At 42.6% G+C, this 19546-nt stretch overlaps 1 protein-coding gene across 6 annotated transcripts; it reads left to right on the top strand.

Moving 5' to 3' along the window:
- The first annotated feature begins 1764 nt into the window (after positions 1-1764).
- Positions 1765-17420, top strand: plekha1a (pleckstrin homology domain containing, family A (phosphoinositide binding specific) member 1a). 6 transcript variants are annotated; one of them, XR_003750603.1, is made up of 13 exons: positions 1765-1880; positions 7076-7259; positions 7509-7565; positions 7691-7736; positions 10043-10140; positions 10519-10647; positions 11323-11463; positions 11756-11824; positions 12999-13063; positions 13385-13448; positions 13642-13731; positions 14196-15425; positions 15669-15796. XR_003750603.1 is itself a non-coding variant. In XM_028990019.1 (13 exons), the coding sequence occupies exons 2-13, from the start codon at positions 7119-7121 to the stop codon at positions 15868-15870; spliced, it is 1173 nt and encodes a 390-aa protein (XP_028845852.1). In that variant the 5' UTR covers positions 1765-1880; positions 7076-7118; the 3' UTR covers positions 15871-17420. The 6 variants fall into 6 exon arrangements, 4 of the variants coding, with proteins under 4 accessions (XP_028845852.1, XP_028845849.1, XP_028845850.1 ...); XR_003750604.1 differs by having other exon boundaries at positions 14196-15404; positions 15669-15779; XM_028990019.1 differs by having other exon boundaries at positions 14196-14266; positions 15669-17420.
- The last annotated feature ends 2126 nt before the right edge of the window (positions 17421-19546 follow it).

Raw genomic sequence — 19546 nt, 5'->3', positions numbered from 1 at the left:
CTGACCACCTCCTTTACTACCACAAACTGTGAAGTTACAGTGGGGTTGGCCTTCTCAATTTTGGAGCAGAATCCCTGCATTGCAGGCTGGAATCTGAATTTCTGCACTTCTTCCTGCAATCAGAAGAGACAATGCTGTCAAAAGGAAACAAGTGCAGTGCCAGGAAACACAGCTTGAGAAATGTCATTGCTTAATGAAGCGAGTGTGTTGACTGAGCTGATTAAGGACTGCTTGTAGCATTCACACTGAATACACACATCAGTGAGCTCAGATGCTCTCACTTTGCACTTAAGTGCATATTTGCACACAACCAGTTGCCCACTCTTGTGCATCTTGAAAGACTTTACTGTAAAATGGTAGTGGTATACAAATGTCAAATACGTTAACCTTCTACTTTTCTGCCTCTCCCCACATAGTGACAACGAGCTTCTATTTCAAATGACTAAAAGGACATTAAATCCTTAAACCTTCAACCAGGATTTGTCAGGGGTTTGGGTTTTGGTTCGGCCTCTACTGGCAAAACCTTTAGTTGAACCACAAGGTGGCGTCAAATTTTTAACCAAACTGGTTTTATTGGTTGATGTCTGAAGTGGCCTTTTTATTCATGAATGAAGTGCAAAAACTACCAACAGCAACTTATCCCGAATCATGGAAATAATGGAGGGCAGGAGGCAAACAGACACAGAAAGCAGACAGGAAGTGATCCTGATTTGTCATACATCATCCTCTACAATCATATGCAATTTGAAAGATGTTAACTTCACCTGTGCAAAGATGTCATGCTTTTTTCTAGGCATGTGTTTCACTTCACCAGCCCTCCACCACATTGAATGGCTTCTCTTTCTTATGTGGCTGTTCAAGTTAACTCATATTACAATAAAGCTTAATCCGTGCCTGGAAATTTGACACATAACATGACTTTAAGGTTTTACAAGGTAGTAACAGATCCTGGAGAAATGAATGAGGGGGATCAGCCTGGTACAGGGGTACGGTTTGCAATACTCTTTACCATTTGCAATGATTTTCAAAAAATCCATTGTAATAAAACATTTCACATTTTAATTAATGCATTTTCATTAAATATACTATCACATATGACATATATGATACACTGTTGTACATCATATCATGGTATATCAAATGTGATAGTATATCACATAGTATGCCACTTAGTATAACATGGTATGATATACCTAGTTTTGGTGTGGTTATGGAAAACAGAAAACAAAGTGTACCCGCCGTCTACCCTGACCATTATGAAGCGTGGTTAAACTCTTTAACACACCATATTATTGTATTCTTATCCAGCAATATAATCTTACTGCACCACAAATCTGATGCACAGTCTTTGCACTGTGTTTTGTGTCCGTCACCAAAACGTATCTAGAACGTGGATGTGAACATGTTTATTTTGTTAATTCTCATGCAGATGGTAGTTTAGCAGTGGATCCTGTACCAACAGAGTGCAGGACAGGTTCTTCTGCCAGGCCATCAGAAGGCTAAACCACACAGATGACCAATAAGTCACAAATGACTTGTTGGCAAAAAAAAAAATACACATTTTGGACGTAAATTTGTTTCATTTTTAATATCAAGACCTGTTATTTACTGTAAAAGTGAGAGGAGAACAAGTTTGATATTGATTTGATGACACTGTGTCAGGATGGTAACCCTGGCTAAGCGCTCCATTTCGGCACGACACCGGCGCCGGGCGGCAGAGGCGCGCCCCCTGGCGGCGGCGCGACGCACGGCCACTTCCGCTCGGGAGAGGGAGGCACGTAGCGCCGCACACAGGCGCGCAGAGCAGCGCGGCGCGGCGCGGCGGAGATGGGCCCGCTCCCCGCCGAGTTCCTCGCTCCTCTCCGCCCGGCGGGAAGCCTGTAAGTAGCCCGCACACGCCCTTCTTCTGGGTGTGTTGGGCTTGTTTTTTCCCACCATTATTGCTTTAATAATCTAGTTTCTAGTTGTTTTTTTAATCCACCGCGCCCGTGACGGACCTGGTTAGCCGCGGAGCTAAAGCTACAGTTGTCAGGCTTGTTGGAGCTTGTCCCCGTGGGTTTGGGGGAAGTTGTCGGGATGGTTTTCGGGGAAGTTTGGGAGCCGCGGCTGCATGGGCTTCCAGAACAAACGAAAAAAAAAAACGCAATGCAATGTTATTTCTGAAATGTGGAACCGTCCCGGCGCGATAAATCTGGTTAATTAAAACAAGGGCTTATCTTATTTCTGCCCTTTTTTTAACGCAAATAAATATCCAGTCATCGACGTCTCACACCTGTGAGAAATTCTTTTACAGAAAATTAAAAGGAGGACAATAACGAAGAACCCAAATTAATTTCTCATTTATTTAGTTGGCGTTTTGCTTGTGCGTAAATGTCTTTAAATCTCTTCCCGTGTAGTTTCACTCACATAGCATGCCACGTTCGAATTGACCCACACGATATCTATATTTAAAATGAAGTGACTAGATGGGGTTAACTAAAAGTAATGGAAATCACGCTTAGCTTATTAAATGATTCCCTCCCCGTAAACCCGATTCTTTCGGTTCAGGTGGTTTGGAAACTTCTCCACATGCTGTTTCCGTGCGATTAACCTGGAATAGTCCGTGGACCTTGCTTACAGCAGTGCGGAATTCCGTTTTATTCCCATTTACCTGCAGCCGGGCCGTGTCTATGCAGGATCGTCGCCATGTGATCGGTGTCAAAAGGCCTATTTGATTCCTGAAATGACAGTATTGGATTTCGTACAGCGGTTCACTGCGAGCACTTAGTAGGGTTAATAGATAAGAGGTAAAGGTGCAAGTTGTTTCTTTGTGGCTGCTGGATAAATGGTAAATATATATATGAAGTTGACTTCATGCAACAATTATGTACAATAGGGCACGGTGCAGTGTAGTACTGTGTAGTGCGACTAGAACAATTAAAGCCGTTCGACAAACTGTGATGGGACAGTCATTATAGATAAAGTCATGGTTAAAAGGCCTTCTTGCATTGAAACGACTAACAAAAAAGTTTAAATTGGCAAGTTCCATCTTTTGCACAGTGCATCGTTTGTATGATTATCAGGTTTGTCCATCTGAAAGTGAAGTGATTGTCATTGTGAAACACTGCCGCACAGCACACGGTGACACAACGTGTCCTCTGCTTTTAACCCTCACCCTTGGTGAGCAGTGGGCAGCCATGATAGGCGCCCGGGGAGCAGTGTGTGGGGACGGTGCTTTGCTCAGTGGCACCTTGGCGGATCGGGATTCGAAATGGCAACCTTCTGATTACATTTATTGCTTTCGATACAGTTATTGCTGTATTTGCATCCTCTTAAAATGGACGTTTAGAGGTGCGGTGCTGTGTGCAGAGTTAGGAAAACCGTAACCCAGTGGTGGCTGAAAATGTCATCGTCAAAGGTGAAAGGTTGGCTGTGCTGAACAGACTTCTTGTTTCTAGTTCTTTTTTTTTTTTTTTGTTGTGTTATCTGCTGGGAAAAAAAGTAAAAGCAAGAAGCGAAATCATTATCAGAAGGTTGCGGGTTCAAATCCTGAATGTGCTGTGCCGTGTCTTCACAGTGACAATCACTTGACTGCAGCGCTGTGATGCGCAAGAGACCTGGGTAGGGGGGCGGGGATCCTGACGCGCGTGATATCGAGGGGTCGATTAACCCTGGACGTGACCTGTGAGCCTGAGCGGGCGTGTCTGGAACAGGCGTGTCGGCCTCTGCGAGCAGCCCTGCTGCCTAGAGTCGACACAGACAGCTGCGTCATTGGAAACCAGTTGTTCCTGCCCCCCCCTGCACACACATGCTGTTTACTCACACCAGCTTTTCACCGTAGACCCTGAGTCAGTTAACCCTACGGCTGTGCGATATTAATCACCTACGATATCATCTTAATTGATGTGGGAGCTTAAATGATCAAGTGTAACGAATCGCGCGTATTCAGGAACATGAGTCCATGCACAGCGTGCCTGATGCGAGTGTGTGTGGCCTAGCGGTTAAGGAAGCGGCCCCATAATAAGAAGGTTGCCGGTTCGAATCCCGATCCGCCAAGGTGCCACTGAGCGAAGCACCGTTCCCACACACTGCTCCCCGGGCGCCTGTCATGGCTGCCCACCTCTCGTCATGGCTGCCCACCTCTCACCATGGGTTAAAATGATGGGTTAAAAGCAGAGGACACATTTCGTTGAGTGCACCACGTGCTGTGCTGCAGTGTATCACAATGACAAATCACTTCACTGTACACTTTATGTACCAGCTAGTGAAGCTCAAATCAGTCAGATTATAAAAAAAAAAAAAAGACCGCACTTTGCAATGTATGTTGTTCGATTTAATTGCTAGACATGGGTTATGAATGTTGCTTTGAAGTAACAACTCAAAATTACTGAAATAAAATGGAATAAAACAGTGGATGCATTGTAGCAATGTGTTATGTGACTTATTTAATGTGAATACATGTCAGGACGAAAAATTCAGAATTCAGAATTAAAAATTCAGGATTCAGAATTAAATAAATAATAATGTACAAATGCAGTAATGCAAAAGAAAAGGGAAAGAGGAGAATGATACTTTAAATTGAAAGTATTGTTTATCGTTATTGTTGCAGAGGGTATGGAAAATGCCGTAAATGCAATTCTCAGTATTTATCAGACGCCCTTATCCTGAGCGACTTATAATCGGTAGTTACAGGGCCCGTCGCCCTGGACACACTCAGGGTTAAGTGTCTTGCTCAGGGACACAATTTTCTATTTGCTCAAAACAGCCCCTACAGTAAATCCTGGGTTGTTCACCATAAGTCATAGCATTAAAGAGTAGAGAGAGGCACCAAAGGCTGGTAGTAGCCTAACGGGTACCACACCCGTCTGTGAACCAGAAGACCCAGGTTTAAACCCCACTTACTACCGTCATGTCCCTGAGCAAGACACTTAACCCTGTAAATACTGATTGTAAGTCGCTCTGGATAAGGGCGTCTGATAAATGCTGTAAATGTAAAGGCAGTTTACTCTCAGCAGCAGTACGGTGACGACCCTTCAATGGTGAATATTAAAAAATATTCTCGCCTAGTTCTTGGGATCATGTTGTAGAGAACGGCCCTGTAATGTGCCGAGTATCAGTCGGTACTGTAGGCGGCGTATCGCGGGTAAGTGTGATTTCAGAGAGTCCGTACCTGCTCCCCGCCAGCAGCCTGTTAAAGTGGTTTTATGAACACAATAAGGATCGGTGTCGCTAATGTTAATCTGGGCCCTTTCCGGGCTGCATAGACACGCCAGTGGCCTGATACGTACGACTGGCCGACTTTTACGACCTGGATCGACGATCGCGAAGAAGCTCAGCTGGGTGGCGGTGATCAGCTTTGGGCATTTTTCAGTCACGTTAAAAACGGCAGAAATGTACATTACTTTTAAACGCAGCCACGCTGTAGCGCAGACGCTGGAATACAGAAGGAACGCACGCGGCACGAGGTGACGTAGTTCACCGGCTGAAAACTGAGCTGAGGAGGGCAGCGAGAGTCAGGGTTTTATATGTTAATGAACCGTTTATTATCACTGCTGTCTTCAATTTCAGTCGGGAAAAATTGCGAAAATCTAATCGGGAAATGTACAGGGTGGGGCATTTATATGGATACACCTTAATAAAATGGGAATGGTTGGCGACATTGAACACATTTCAGAATAAAGTTACGTTAAAACCACCATTTTTTCCCTGTGAAAATACCAATAAATCTGATGTCACATGACCCTCTTCCTATTGAAAAAACTAAAGTTGGATCCAAGATGACCGGCTTCAAAATGGCCACTATAGTCACCGCCCATTTTGAAAAGTTTGCCCCCTCACATATACCAATGTGCCACAAACAGGACGTTAATGTCACCAACCATTACCATTTTATTAAGGTGTATCCATATTTACATTTACGGCATTTATCAGATGCCCTTATCCAGAGCGACTTACAATCAGTAGTTACAGGGGACAGTCCCCCTGGAGCAATTTAGGGTTAAGTGTCTTGCTCAGGGACACAATGGTAGTAAGCGGGATTTGAACCCGGGTCTTCTGGTTCATAGGCGAGTGTGTTACCCACTAGGCTACTACCACCCCATATAAATGGCCCACCCTGTACTTAATGGTGCAAATTCCAAATATAAGAGTTTTATTTTGTCATCACCTGTTTGGCATGTGCGGGTGCGTATCTGCGTGGGAGGAAAAGCGGGATTTCTCGAATGCCTACTGCTCCTGTCGTCATCTCACCTCTGAACAACACGAGCTTATCGCTGGGGCCACAGCTCTAACACAAGGTCCTTTCACAGCAGGGACCCTCCTGCCACACAACGACTCACTCTATCCCGGGTTTCCAGAACATGACAGAGTGTCTTCTGTGCATATCGATCGGGACGAGGCGCACCGAAGTCCTCTCCATTTTTCCACTGTGCTCCGTCTTTTCCTACAGGAAAGCAAAGTTTCATCACCGTCACCTTTCTCTCCTACGGACACTTGTCCTGTTCGTGTATTGTCACCTGAACCCGTTTTCTGAAACGTTGTTCAATTAGACAAAGCTCTCTGCCCCCCCCCCCCCCCCCCCCACTCTTCTCTCTCTCCTCCTCTCCTTTTCCCCACCCCATTTTCAGTTTTTCTGTATTATGTGCTTGCCCAAACGCATGAAATCCATATCTGAGTTCCATCTCTTCTCTTCTCTCTTTCTCCCTCCCTCGCTGTCAGAATCTTCACACAGTCGGCCCCTTGTCTTTTTCTTCCGCCCACTCGGCGGCACACTCGCTGGTGTGTTTCCTCATGCCACTGTCTGTCACGGCCTGCATAGTCGACTTGAACATCGAGTGCCGACTGTCAAGCGAGTTTATGCAAAGTACAGCTGGAGACAGTGCTTTCAAAAAAATATGTTCCTGTATATATGTCTATTTTTTCTTCTTTTTCTTCCCAAAAGAACTGGTTTGTTCTTATGAGTGACGTTAAAGATTTGCAGTGTCCATGAATTAGGGTGGGGCGCAGAGTACATTTATTTTATTTTATATAAAGGAAAAGACAGTGACGTCCGTCGTCCAGTGCATTCAGCAGCATTTTCTTCCCCTTTCCCCATCAGTGGCTGGTGGTAGTGTGGAGCGGGAAGGAACAGAGCCGCAGAAATGCCTTATGTGGACCGGCAGGATCGGATATGCGGCTTCCTGGACATCGAGGAGCAGGAGCAGAGCGGGAAGTTCCTGCGGCGATATTTCATACTGGACACCCAGAAGGGCAGTCTGGTGTGGTATATGGACAACCCCCAGGTGAGCTCAAGGCGCTGTGACGTGCATATGAGCCCGACTGGGTGCTGTGCATGAAGCTGTCCTCCTTGGGTTGTAAGGTTATAAAAGCTGTGAACATTTATGACTCAGAGTTAAGCATTATATTTCATGTATTTATTAATTTATACATATGGAATATGGAGTAGTGGTGTGTCATACAAATTTTGTACCAAAAAGATATTGCAAACGATTGCAAATTTTTGTGTGTTTTTTCTCCTCTATCTCTTAAAGAACTTACCTGAAGGTGCAGGCTGCCAGGGTTCTCTCAAACTTACCTACATTTCCAAGGTGAGGTTCCTCGCTGTGCATTATGCATTGTTTTACTGTGGTGGAATCAGTGGTGCGCAGATGATTTATTTTTTGTTGTTGCTTTTTCTTTGTGTTTATGACTCAATGCGTGTGTCACATTGCAGGTCAGTGACGCCACCAAGCAGAGGCCAAAGGCGGAGTTCTGCTTTGGTAAGGACCGACTGTTTTCCCCACTGTGTGTGTGTGTGTGTGTGTCACTAACCCACAAACACACAAGAGTAAGGTTGTCAGGTGCATCCGGTGTGTCATGGGTGTGTCCTGCTGTTTGTGCTCAACTGTGTACTACACTGTTTGTCTTGTAGTAAGGCTTGAGGTTGTGTTGATCTCACCGCAGCTCTTAAATGTTTTTATATATATATATTTAGAATTTTAAGCACACATGCCTTTGCTGTGTGCCATACTGCTTCAGCTTCCTCAGACGTGACTAAGTCTTCCTATAATCTGTGTCACACACAAGCTTAGTCACAGACACACACACAAACACGCACGCACGCACACACCGCACTTCCAGCATGACATGGATTTCCTGGGATGTGATGGAATGAGGTTCTCTGCTGTTCTTATCAGTGCCTTTTAGTTTCATTCCTGGCTTTGAATGACCATGTTCATGATGTTCGCTAGACATTTTCTCGGTCTTGTACCAAAAAATAAGGCAAATGCGCATTTTATTGTTATTTTAGTGTTTGTTTTTATTTTGTAGATTTAACGGTGGTTTAGAAAGATTTGATTAGATTTAAGCAGCTTTACACTATTTATTGACAGATGCACCCCATGCAGTCAGCATAACTGGACACTATGGCACAGAATGACTCCTGTGGCACAGAGACAAGGGTCGGGATGCTAATCTTTTAAAGGTCTCCTCTTATGATTTTTTTTTTTTTTGCTTTTATATCGGTCTTAGTGGTCCCCTAATACTGTATCGGAAGTCTGTTTCCAAAATTCATCCATGGTGTTGAATTACAGCCGTTTTGAGCCAGTCCCACAATGAAATTTCTCCAGGACGCGCCATTTCGGTGTATGTAGCTTTAAATGCTAATGAGGAGGAGAGAGGCGGTACGAGTCATGCTGCTGTTTTTTCCATTAAAAAAATCCCCTTGTGATGACATAAGGGGACAAATTCCAGATTTGGCTGTCTGAGCTGCCACATTCAGAACGGCATAGCAGAATGAACAAAGTACTCTTCACACCTATTGCCATGTCTATGCTAAAGGAACATGTATTAATGTTAAATAATAAAAATAATTTGAAATTTTCATGTCAGGACTTTTAGGGCTGACCAATTGTAATCCTTATATTCTTAGTGTAGGACCGTCTAGCCAAGTAGCACTAGCTGTCTCTGCCGGCTCAGCCATATACACACTGTACAAACAAACAGTCTCTGACCAAGAACGTGCTGCATACAATACAAACAGAACATTTGGTCCTGTACTGTAAGAGTGGAAGGGTTGAATCTAAAAATACTTCACAAGACAAGGGGGTTTAGGAAAGGCCACCTCCATAATGTTGTAAATAATGATGTTTTATAGTGTTTTGTAGTTATAAAAGCTAGGTTTAATGGTAATAATGCACATTTTAGTGACCAATAAATTCTTTATGCTGAAGTCCGGACTGAATCATGTGCTAAAGGTGTGAGTGCAAGGTGGCTGGATGTATGATCATAGGTAAAATGCAAATAATCAGGTCTTGGTCTTCATTCCATAATTTAAGTATTTCAGTAAGAAACCCTGCAAACCTTTGTGGGGTGATTACAGGCTAAACTGTAACTCTGCTGCAGAGATAAGTGCAAATGTTAACCTTGACAAATGAGTGAAATGGAGGGAAACTCAGCCCACGATAGAGGATTATACGCACACACAGACACACAGCTCACTGTTTCATGGCCACACATGTGAACTCTGACACACTCGCTCTCCCTCTCTTGGACTCATTGTCCGATTGTTTCTTCCCCCTCATTTCTTTTGCAGTGACTGAGGAACAGTGCTGCCCTTTGTGCTACAGGGTGTTAAGCACTTTCCACCTCAGCCCGCTACTGAATGTCTTGAATAATGAGAGCCTAATTTCTCTGTAGTACGACTAAAAAAAAAAAAGTCTGAGGTCGCACCAGTGCGACAAGATGCGCGGGGGGGGTTCTCCGTAAATCCTTGTTGTTCAAACACACACATTAGGCCCATTTTTGTATTCTAAACCAGTCAGAGATTGTGAAGGGCGGGGCCCACTTGAAAGTGACCAGTGAGTAGCCTGGATCCATCAGATAGACAGAATGAACATAGCCACGGATTAGAGCTTTAATCAGCCCTTAAAAATAAGACCCCAGTCCAACAAGTACAGCTTTTTAAAAGCCCAAACCAGACATTGTGGCAGTGGATGCAGGACTGTACCAACATGCTTTGAGTCTTTTAAAAATGTTGTGAATGTAATTTTCATGGTCAAGTTTTTTTTTTTTTTTTTCCATACAGTCATTAATGCTGGGATGAGGAAGTTCTTTCTGCAAGCTAATGATCAGCAGGATCTTGTGGAGTGGGTCAACGCATTGAATAATGCCACCAAGATCACTGTGAGTTCTGTTTTTTTTTTTTGTGTGTGCACGCTAGAAAGGGAAACCGTAAACTTCTATAATTAAGCAGGCTACTGATGAGGAGCTCAGAGTGCAGAAATTAAAGACTTAGATCTGTGCAGCTGCTAACCTCCACCGCACCAACCTCAAAGATTCCTCCACCCGCTCTCTCTACCCCTCCTCCCCCTCGCTCTCATTTTCATTCTCATGTGGTCCTCACTCTGTACGTTCACATTAGTCGTTTCCTTTCTCAGCACTTTACCGGGTTTACCGTAAGTGAGAGTGAGTGTCTGCTGTTTTTTCATGTGTGGGAGATGAGTCACTCCACATTAAGTGTGTTTTGGTGGGACAGATCAGATTTTAGTGTTTGATTCACAGGTGCCAAAGACATGTGAGATTTCCCAACATGCAGAGAACCCGAAGGCCCAGTCTGATGCAGGCTTCAGGAAGCAAGTCTCTTACAAGACTGAGATAATTGGCGGGGTTCCGATCATCACACTCACACAGGTATGTTTGTTCTTTCAGATAAGTACACCTTTCAGACAAACTGGTGATACCTTTTGAAAGTATTTTGATGCATGCTGGTTTTGCTGCACATTATGCCTGAGGTGTTCTAAGAAGGTGTTATGCCTGGAAGTTAACCTGTAATTACGGATCGTGGTGACCACAAATAATATAATTAATGGTCGTTTTTCTCAAATATTTCTGTCATTAATATGAACTTTGTGAGTTCCAGGTTTTTTTTAGTGCATGGTGGGTAAAGCAGTGTTCAAATTAAGTCACTTCAAATATTATAAAAAAATCTAACAATAATGTCATGCTAATAAAACTTTAGTAATACTTAATACCAATGTAAGTCACCGCTTGTATATATGAAATGTAACAATGAACACAAAGTACAGTTTCACAGATTACATATATTTGTCCACCCAAATAACCACCCCTTGCCGTGATCATTTGCAGATATTTCTGGGAATAAAGCAAGTTTTCCAGCATGCCAAGTGTCAGTGTAGCCATTTAACTCACCGTTTCAAACCTATTTAAAAGTGGAAATGTGTTGCTTCATTGCTACAACCTCTCCCGCAGCCGCTTCTTTATATTTGGAGAGGATCTTGTATGTAGCCCTATGTCAGCTTGGTGATGTTATGTTAACTTGCAGTTGACTTCCTGTGTCTGCTGCAGCAAGAGGGAGCAGATGGCTATAATGGACCTGAGAAAGAGGCGCTGAGGCGCACGTGCAGCCAGCTGCCCTACTTCCTTTGTCGGCCAACCCAGGACCAGTCCGTTATCAAGGCCGGCTACTGCGTGAAACAGGGAGCTGTGGTGAGAATCGTCCCCCAATCACATGTTGCTGTGATGTTTTAGTGGAATTTATTGTTCTTCCATGGACAGTGAAATGTTAGAAAAGGTCTAGGACTGCACAATTATGAATTTTTTTTTTTTTTTTTAAAACAGCTTGTCTCTCTCTTACACACATACACACACACACACACACACACACATAGTGCAGTCCCTTATTTATATTTTATTAACCTCAAAAGAGTTGTCGTTTCTTTCTTCTTTTTTTTTTTTTGTATTTGTTTAAAATGAGAATTTTATTTCCCCATCCTGTCAGATGAAGAACTGGAAACGTAGATATTTCATCCTCGAGGAGAACTCTTTGAGCTATTTCAAATCCGATTTGGTAAGTGTGTGATCATTTCACATAGATTCTGGAAATGCGATCCATTTGATCTGCACCTTCAGGCTAGAAACTTAGATTCGCCATATTTTTTACTGTCATGCGTATTTTTACTGTCAGTGTGGTTCACACTTAGAAGTTTGCCATGCAGACATGCCACATGCCAGAACCTGCCTCTGGAATCCCTCCCCCCCCCCACACATTTCAAACTCGGGAGCCAGTCACAGCATGTTTTACAACTTATTTTCTTTCCTTACTCTGTTATGTCATATTGGGCTGTATTTTATGTCTTGTAATTAAGCCTTAGAAATGAGTGTATATTCACCACCATTCACCAAAGCTAGCTTGACACCTCCTTTATTTTTGAAAAGAGCTGCTAAGCAGTAAAAGTAAAGCTACAACTAAGCAACTTTGATTTTACTTTGATTTAGTTTCCTCTGTTAAAATGCATCCCAGCATTCCAAGTATGATCTTTGCAGTGTGAACAGTAAAATAAGGTATACACACTTATTTTTTCCTTTCTTAAAGTAGATTGAAAAAGTCTGGAAATATTAATAGTTTTAGTATTAATTAATAATCTGCAATGTAAATGAAATGGTAAATTTCATTAATGAAAAGACTGGACTCAATGCTTTGTATGTGAAAGAAGGACTGACCTATGTGTACAGTACACACATTTGCTCTCAAGTGAAATTTAGGTTTCAAGAATGAATTACTTTAACATTTGTTATTTTTATTATAGGATTGTTCAAGATGAAATACTGTTTAATTCTGTTGTATTATAACTCAATGAGTTATATTACTGGTGAAAATACCACAAGTCCTATTTGCTTCTCTGGTCAACCAAAAGGAAGAAGGGTCTTATTTTGACTTGCTTTCAGTTCCTGCTTGTGGCTTTGTGGCCAAATCATTTGTTGCTGTTGAGATTTTCAAAGTTCTGAGTGTGTCGTTACCTGTGCTAGTGGTGCTGTTCACTGCAATGAAAATTGTGTTCTCCCTGTGACTAGCAGTCCACTACTAAAATCAATAGTTTCTTCTTTATTTGATTGTAACAGTTACAAATGTTACTTAAATGCATTTTTCAATTTGGCCAGAATTTATTGTAGTCCATATGAAGGTCGATAGGTCCCCGTAGAACATATTCAGTATTTATTGGCATCTCACATCTCTGTTCCAGGAAAAAGAGCCACTAAGGATTATTTCACTGAAGGAGGTTCACAAAGTGCATGAGTGTAAGCAGAGGTGAGAATCCTGGTTTTGGCCATGCATTGAGTGGTTCGCCTGGCATGCGTGACTTGACTCAGGCTGGAAATGTTGTATTGTGAGGTTAGATGTAGATATATAAATATGTGCACTTGCAACAGACTCACTGCCCTTCTCCCCCCCCCCATGTTTATACCAAAACTGGGTCACATTCAAAATGTTTGCATTTGAACATGCCCCAAACAATACCATTAAAAATATGTTGGGTCTGGACAGTGCTATACATAGTTTGCCACACTTATAAACATTTAAACTGACCATTACTTACAGTTTATTTGTTTTGTTATTGCTATATTGTAGTGACATAATGATGCGAGACAATCTGTTTGAAGTTGTCACCACTGCTAGAACCTTTTACATACAGGTGAGATGGCTTTTTGAATACCATGTTGTCATTGTAAACATTAGCAATACAAATGTTTTCTCTCTTTATGTATTTGGTTCCACTCGTATTTTTAACTTGGTGTTAAAAAGGTGTTTTGGGTTGAAATGACAAATCCGGCGGAACTGCTCAGAAAACAGTTGCTCTTTCTCCCCTTGTTACCACCGCCTTTCAGGCGGACAGTCCAGAAGAGATGCATAGCTGGATCAAAGCCATTTCAGGGGCAATCGTGGCCCAGAGGGGCCCTGGACGGACCACAGCCTCTGTATGTACCCAAATACAAACATTCCAACAGAGCAGATGCTGGAACCCTGAGCTGACATTTTATTTGCTCTCAACCAAATATGCTATTTGATCATGTCAGGTGCATTTCAATGTTTGCCCACTAGTGACACATTTTCAATACCCATAGACAAAAATGCAAATATTCTGACATTTCAAAAGTTGTCTGCAGTGCATGATCAAGGCGCAGTGACGGCCCACACATTGTTAATGCGCGGGAGATGTGGCAGTAAAGGTTTGCACTGACTGCAGAAGTTGAAGGTCAGAAGTGAGCACAAGCAGTGGGTCCAACTTGAAACTGCAGAATGCAAACCACAGCCTTCTCTCTCTTCTCTCTTTTTATTTCCCCCCTACCGACCTCCTTGTCTGCTTCATTCCTCCCGTCTCCCTCTTCCACCTTCTGTCTGCCTCCTATGTCCTGTAATGTGGCTTTGCGCTGTGTTTCAGATGCGTCAGGCCAGGCGGCATTCGAACCCTTGTATTCAGAGGTATTCGGCGCGCGCCGCTGAAGGCAGCACGTATGTGAGCTCCACTACCTCAAAGCTGCCTTTCTGGCGTTTCATTTCTCTCCTCTGTGGTTTAGAGGTGATTGTAGTTCAGTGGAGTCAACTATCGGCATAACATCTCGCTCTCCCACGCTCCAACTTACATCTGTACATATCTCCACAACCCCAACCCCCCTCCGCCGGGCACCGCTCATCTCCCGGCTTTACTTATAATAAATTATATCGCATCTGCCTCAACCCTGCAGTCATCACCTGACCGCTCATCTCTCCCTAACGCTTGTACCCGCCAGTAAAAGAAACGCAAGAATACAATTTAGATTATTTTTATCTTTTACTCCATGTATGTTTTTTTTTTTTTTTTTTTGTGTACTCTTATTAAATATGCACTGTATGACACTTACTGACAACTAACTCTTACCATTAGTGTTGAAGAGGCGACTACACAAAGTGTGGTAGGTCAGTGTGTAATCAGTGAATCAGTATCTACAACTTTAATAGTCACACTGTACACAGTACACTCTACTAGCCTTATACACCACTTCTGAAAAAAATTCTCTATACCTATTTCAAAAACACTAAGCAGCTGTAACATTTAAAACCATTGGGCATTATGATATGGCTGATTGGTGTACATTATGTTTTTGGATTCTACTCACAAATGTATTTTAACCTTCTGAGCTTTCTTATTGCATTGAGCCTACACCTTTCAGGGTATGTAGACAGCAAGCATCCTGTGCTCAGAACTAAGTGTATAACAACTGTGCAAGGAACCATGTGGGCTGTGGTCTTATGCACATATAGGAAAGTAGGTTTTACTAATGCTTTTCAATTTTAGCCCTTTTAACATGTAAAACTGCTGCCATATCTTTTAACAGCTTTTTTTTTTTTTATCGCACTACTTCGACTGAAGCATGAGTGTTTCTGGCTTCCAGTGACAACAATTACATTACAATCATAATTGTAATAATAATAATAATTACTATTATTGTAAATACCAATTCATTGCCCTATTCAAATGCCTCTATGGCTAGGTGTAGAGAATGGTTATCAAAGTATATACAGAGCTTGTCCCATTTTTTGTTTTTTCTTCATTAACATGCCTTATTGGAGCGTGCAGTGCTTTGGCCCATCTGGTTAACAAATGGAACTGGTGGGTAGCTGTAGCTGGAAAGTGAGTTTACTTACACTTTCTGCTGTTACTACTACTACTACTAATAACTGTAACTACTTCCACCAGTACTGGCTGATTGCTCTTCTGCTGTTCACTGTTGGCGACATGCTGTTCTCTCATTTGACGCACTCATACTGGACACTGCATGCATGCAGTTACTGATTCACTATGCTAAACTAGGCCTCTTGTCCAGCACAGTCACTAAAACACATTTAATGCCGTCCATGTGCCCTCTCTCTGCAGGAGCACGCCGTCAGCTCCTCTTTCTACCGCCCCCATGCGTCTACCCCCAACCCACAGCCGCCTGCCGCCGCCGTGCCCACACATGCAGCATGCGGCGGTGCCCCGGGGGCTGGCGTGGGACAGCGAGCACTTCATGAGCCTGCTGCCGCTGCCAAGGCCCCGGGCCCGGCTCTCGCTGCAAGAGACACGGCTTTCCAAGTGAGCGAGGAGTCGCCGTGGCGACGCCGCAGCAGCTTCGAACCACACAACCCTGAGCCCCCTCTGGACCTCGACGACGCAAATTTACAAGTCAGCCAGGTGTGACCCCTTGACCACTTCCTCTCAGGAGGAGGAGACAGGAAGTCCGCTGTGTTTGGAAAGATGGAGGGAAACAGGTGAAAGAGAAAAATCTATGCAGGGCTTTCCATTGGCTGTGGATCGGACCACTAGTGGGACAGGCCTGTGGAACTTGAACAGGAGGCAGCAAAGCCCCTCCAAATTCCCTTCTGCTGTGTAGCTTCAGGACCTGTCCTCTGGCCACAGAATGTGTGCATAAGAGAACAATATCATTTAAATGTTTTTTTTTTTTTTTTTTTAAATCTGCATTTCTTGTTTTGGTATGTTACAAGGTGACAGCGGAGAGATGGTAATACGCTCTCTGCAAGGGGTACTTACTTGACCAGTGGTTATACGAACCTTTAAAAAGGTTACCATGCGGTATTCAGTGTGCTAATCATCGTTGGATTAGTAATTGTTTAGAACTGGTTAAGTATGGATGCGGTTGCAATACTAATATGGAGCTGAATAATAATAAGCGATGGTATGTTTCTTGTTTATTCTCATTTTTATGGGGATTTGGCTCCATTCAATTAAAAGGGAGGTTGCAGACAATACAGAATAAACAGAAAAATTCACATTAACATTGTCCATCTGCTTTTAAACCACTTTCTTTTTTTGGGTAAACGATTTTATTAATACGCACCAGAATTATTCTAAAACATTTTGTGAGTGTATTTTTAGACCTTTTCAAGTTAAGGGATGGCTTTTTTTTCTTTCTTTTTAAATTTTAATCACCACTTCTTTGTCAGAGCTTCATTCTGTAACGCCATGGCAATTTAAAACCTTTACACTAAGGTGTGATTCCATTGTTTTCATGATTGTTGCTTATTTGAATCCTGCTTGACAACTGTCTTAAACCAGAAGAACGGAGGGTGTCAGCGGGGACAAAATGGGGCTTAAATGACCACTTATTTTAGAAAGTGAGAGCAGGTTAGTGAGTCCTATGTGCCATCAAAACTCCGATTTTGTGTGCTTTTTGCAGAGCTTTTTAAGGCTAATTTTGGCTAATATTATTTGGGTTTGGTTTTATGATTTGATTGTTTACTATATTATAGAATATCCCACTGACCCTAACATTTTTACTAAAATGTCACTTTTTCTCTTATTTTTACTGCAGTTTCGAGCAATGTATGTTTGCACATGTGCCTATATTTCTTTCTCTGCCAAATTGGGAGTGTGTGTGTGTGTGTGTGTGTGTGTGTGTGTGTGTGTGTGTGTGTGTGTGTGTGTGAGAGGGTGTGTGAGTGAGAAGTAAGATATGGCTGTGTACATTTGGTTTTTGAGAAGACTGCAACATAAGTGCCTACTTACCAAAACTGAGCTGTTCAAGCAATTTTTTCTTTTAATTTGTTTTGTTTTTGTTACTGATAATTTTAATCCCATGTTATTTATTTTATGGAAACTGAAATAAAATAAGTTAAATGACTAAATGTTTTTTTATGTCTAACCTGAATTTATTTGTGTCCATTAATGTATGTTATGAATGCAGAATCTTCCGATATAATGGACCTGGCTGAAAGTGTTCCACTGCCCTCTGGTGGTCAGAAATATTCATAACTAGACTGGTATATCCAAAAGTCTATTCAATATGAGAATTAATTTCTTGAAATAGTAGTCATAGTGCATTTTGATTGAGGTAGCAAAATTACTCTGTTGCACTCATTTGCTTCCAGTAACTGCAGAGTTCACCATAGGGTGTCAGCTTTACCCAGGTCATCGAGTGCAAGACTGGGACCCACCTTGGGTGGGCCTTCAGGCGGCAACACCAAACGCACACACACCATACACATGCCTGCGGCCAATTTTAGAGTCCCTGATCCAATTTGCCCGGTGTGCATGCTCTTTGGTAGTGGGAGTAGTAAACCAGAAGACCACAAAGTCACAGGTTCAAACCCCACTTACTACCATTGTGTCCCTGAGGAAGATGCTTAACCCTGAGGCCTTCTCATTTTTTTAGTTTGCCAGCCATTCTCTACTTAATGAAATTTGCTATCCAGTTATTAAAAGTCAAACTATCTCTGCTTTGAACGTATGCTGGTCTATGTCCGTATCAGTGATCTCATAGGGTCATGGCCAATGACCGCACTGAGGCCAATGTGAAGGTTTTTCTCTTCCTCTCGCCTTTTCCGTTGTCATCTGAAACGGATCACGTGCCATCTTATTTTTCTGACCTGATGCAATGTATGAAAGATTCGGGAAAAAGGAGGTAGAACCCGGCCCAAACTCGCCACTGGATGACCTGCAGTGGAATGAATAGCACAGGCGTTCTGTGATGCCATTCAAATGTTGCACAAGAATTCACTCCCCACCCCTCAGCGTATGAGTTTTATTGTAGGTCCATCCATGTGGTCAGCGCAATAAAAAAAATACAAGAAAATCGCAATACATTTTTAATAACTAAACCAACAGTAACACTAACCAAAATGCTGATGAACAATTCCAAATGGCAAATTTGGGCTTAAGCATTAGAGCAGGGACGCACCACGGCGCAAAACCACTTTTACAACCACGGCTGGTCGGCCCAGTACTTGCTGAAATGTACAGTTTACAGCCCTCAACAGACCCATAACCTGTGAAAACAGGCCGATTGTTCGTTGAATGAGTTACTGTTCACCACTCCAGTCATATGCCATTTAGTGCAAGATCATTTCCACAAGTTTAAAAAGCACAAAAAGCATAAAAAAAAAAAAAAAAAAAACTCCAAAAACAACCGCACTTGAAACTTAAGAATTAAACCACTTGATAAAAATCCTCAAACATTTGGTGAACCCAGCTGGAGCCTAAAATCTAATGAAATGAAGTCAAGATTGATGTTTGGCAACTTTTAATAACATAAATATACATTTTACAAGCTTGTTTCAATTTTTTATGGCACAATGTATGTCAGTGGTGATTCACAACAGATTCCCAGATTTGTTGCATCCTATCTTTCAACTTTTGGGAAAGGAAACACCACAGCACACTGTACTAAACACACAACTGATACGTCTCGTTCATTCGTCAAACATTGCATATACCCAATATATGCAATATATTTCCCCCAACGTATACGAATTGAATGGCATGAGTTTCTGTGTAAGATGAGATAAGATGAACCTTTATAAGTCCCACAAGTGGGAAATTTACATTGTCACGGTAGGAAAAAGTGGACAAGATAAGAGCAGCAACAGACAATGTCGAATGTATAATATAAAAGTTCACTGTACAAATAAACAAATAAATAGTCCTAGAAAAGCAAAATAAAACCGTGAAAGTGATTTTTTTTTTTTACATGTGTACAGAGTAGGTAGATATGCACATATTGCACTTAAGAGAAATGGAGATGGTGCACACAACGAAATGTGTCCTCTGCATTTAACCCATCACCCTTGGTGAGCAGTGAGCAGCCATGACAGGCGCCCGGGGAGCAGTGTGTGGCGGATCGGGATTCGAACCGGCAACCCACTGCCCCTGTGACCGGATGTTTTCCCAGTATTCCGTGCTCGCGTGGACGCTGGACGTTGCCAGCTGGCGTCAGACCGGCAGCCACGCCCCCGCTCGGTCGCGCGCGTCGCCAACCC

This window comes from Denticeps clupeoides, chromosome 8, assembly GCF_900700375.1.
Source record: "Denticeps clupeoides chromosome 8, fDenClu1.1, whole genome shotgun sequence".
NCBI classification, from domain to species: domain Eukaryota; kingdom Metazoa; phylum Chordata; class Actinopteri; order Clupeiformes; family Denticipitidae; genus Denticeps; species Denticeps clupeoides.
The sequence above is the reverse complement of the archived record's forward strand: the minus strand, read 5'-3'. Positions and strand labels throughout refer to the sequence as shown.

What these genes read in the sequence shown, in the direction of transcription:
- plekha1a (XM_028990016.1), top strand. Translation starts at nt 7,119, where the DNA reads ATGCCTTATGTGGACCGGCAGGATCGGATATGCGGCTTCCTGGACATC. An exon ending in ATAATGCCACCAAGATCACT is followed by an intron (nt 10,141 to 10,518) that starts GTGAGTTCTGTT and finishes TTTGATTCACAG; the next exon opens with GTGCCAAAGACATGTGAGAT. An exon ending in GCGTGAAACAGGGAGCTGTG is followed by an intron (nt 11,464 to 11,755) that starts GTGAGAATCGTC and finishes CCATCCTGTCAG; the next exon opens with ATGAAGAACTGGAAACGTAG.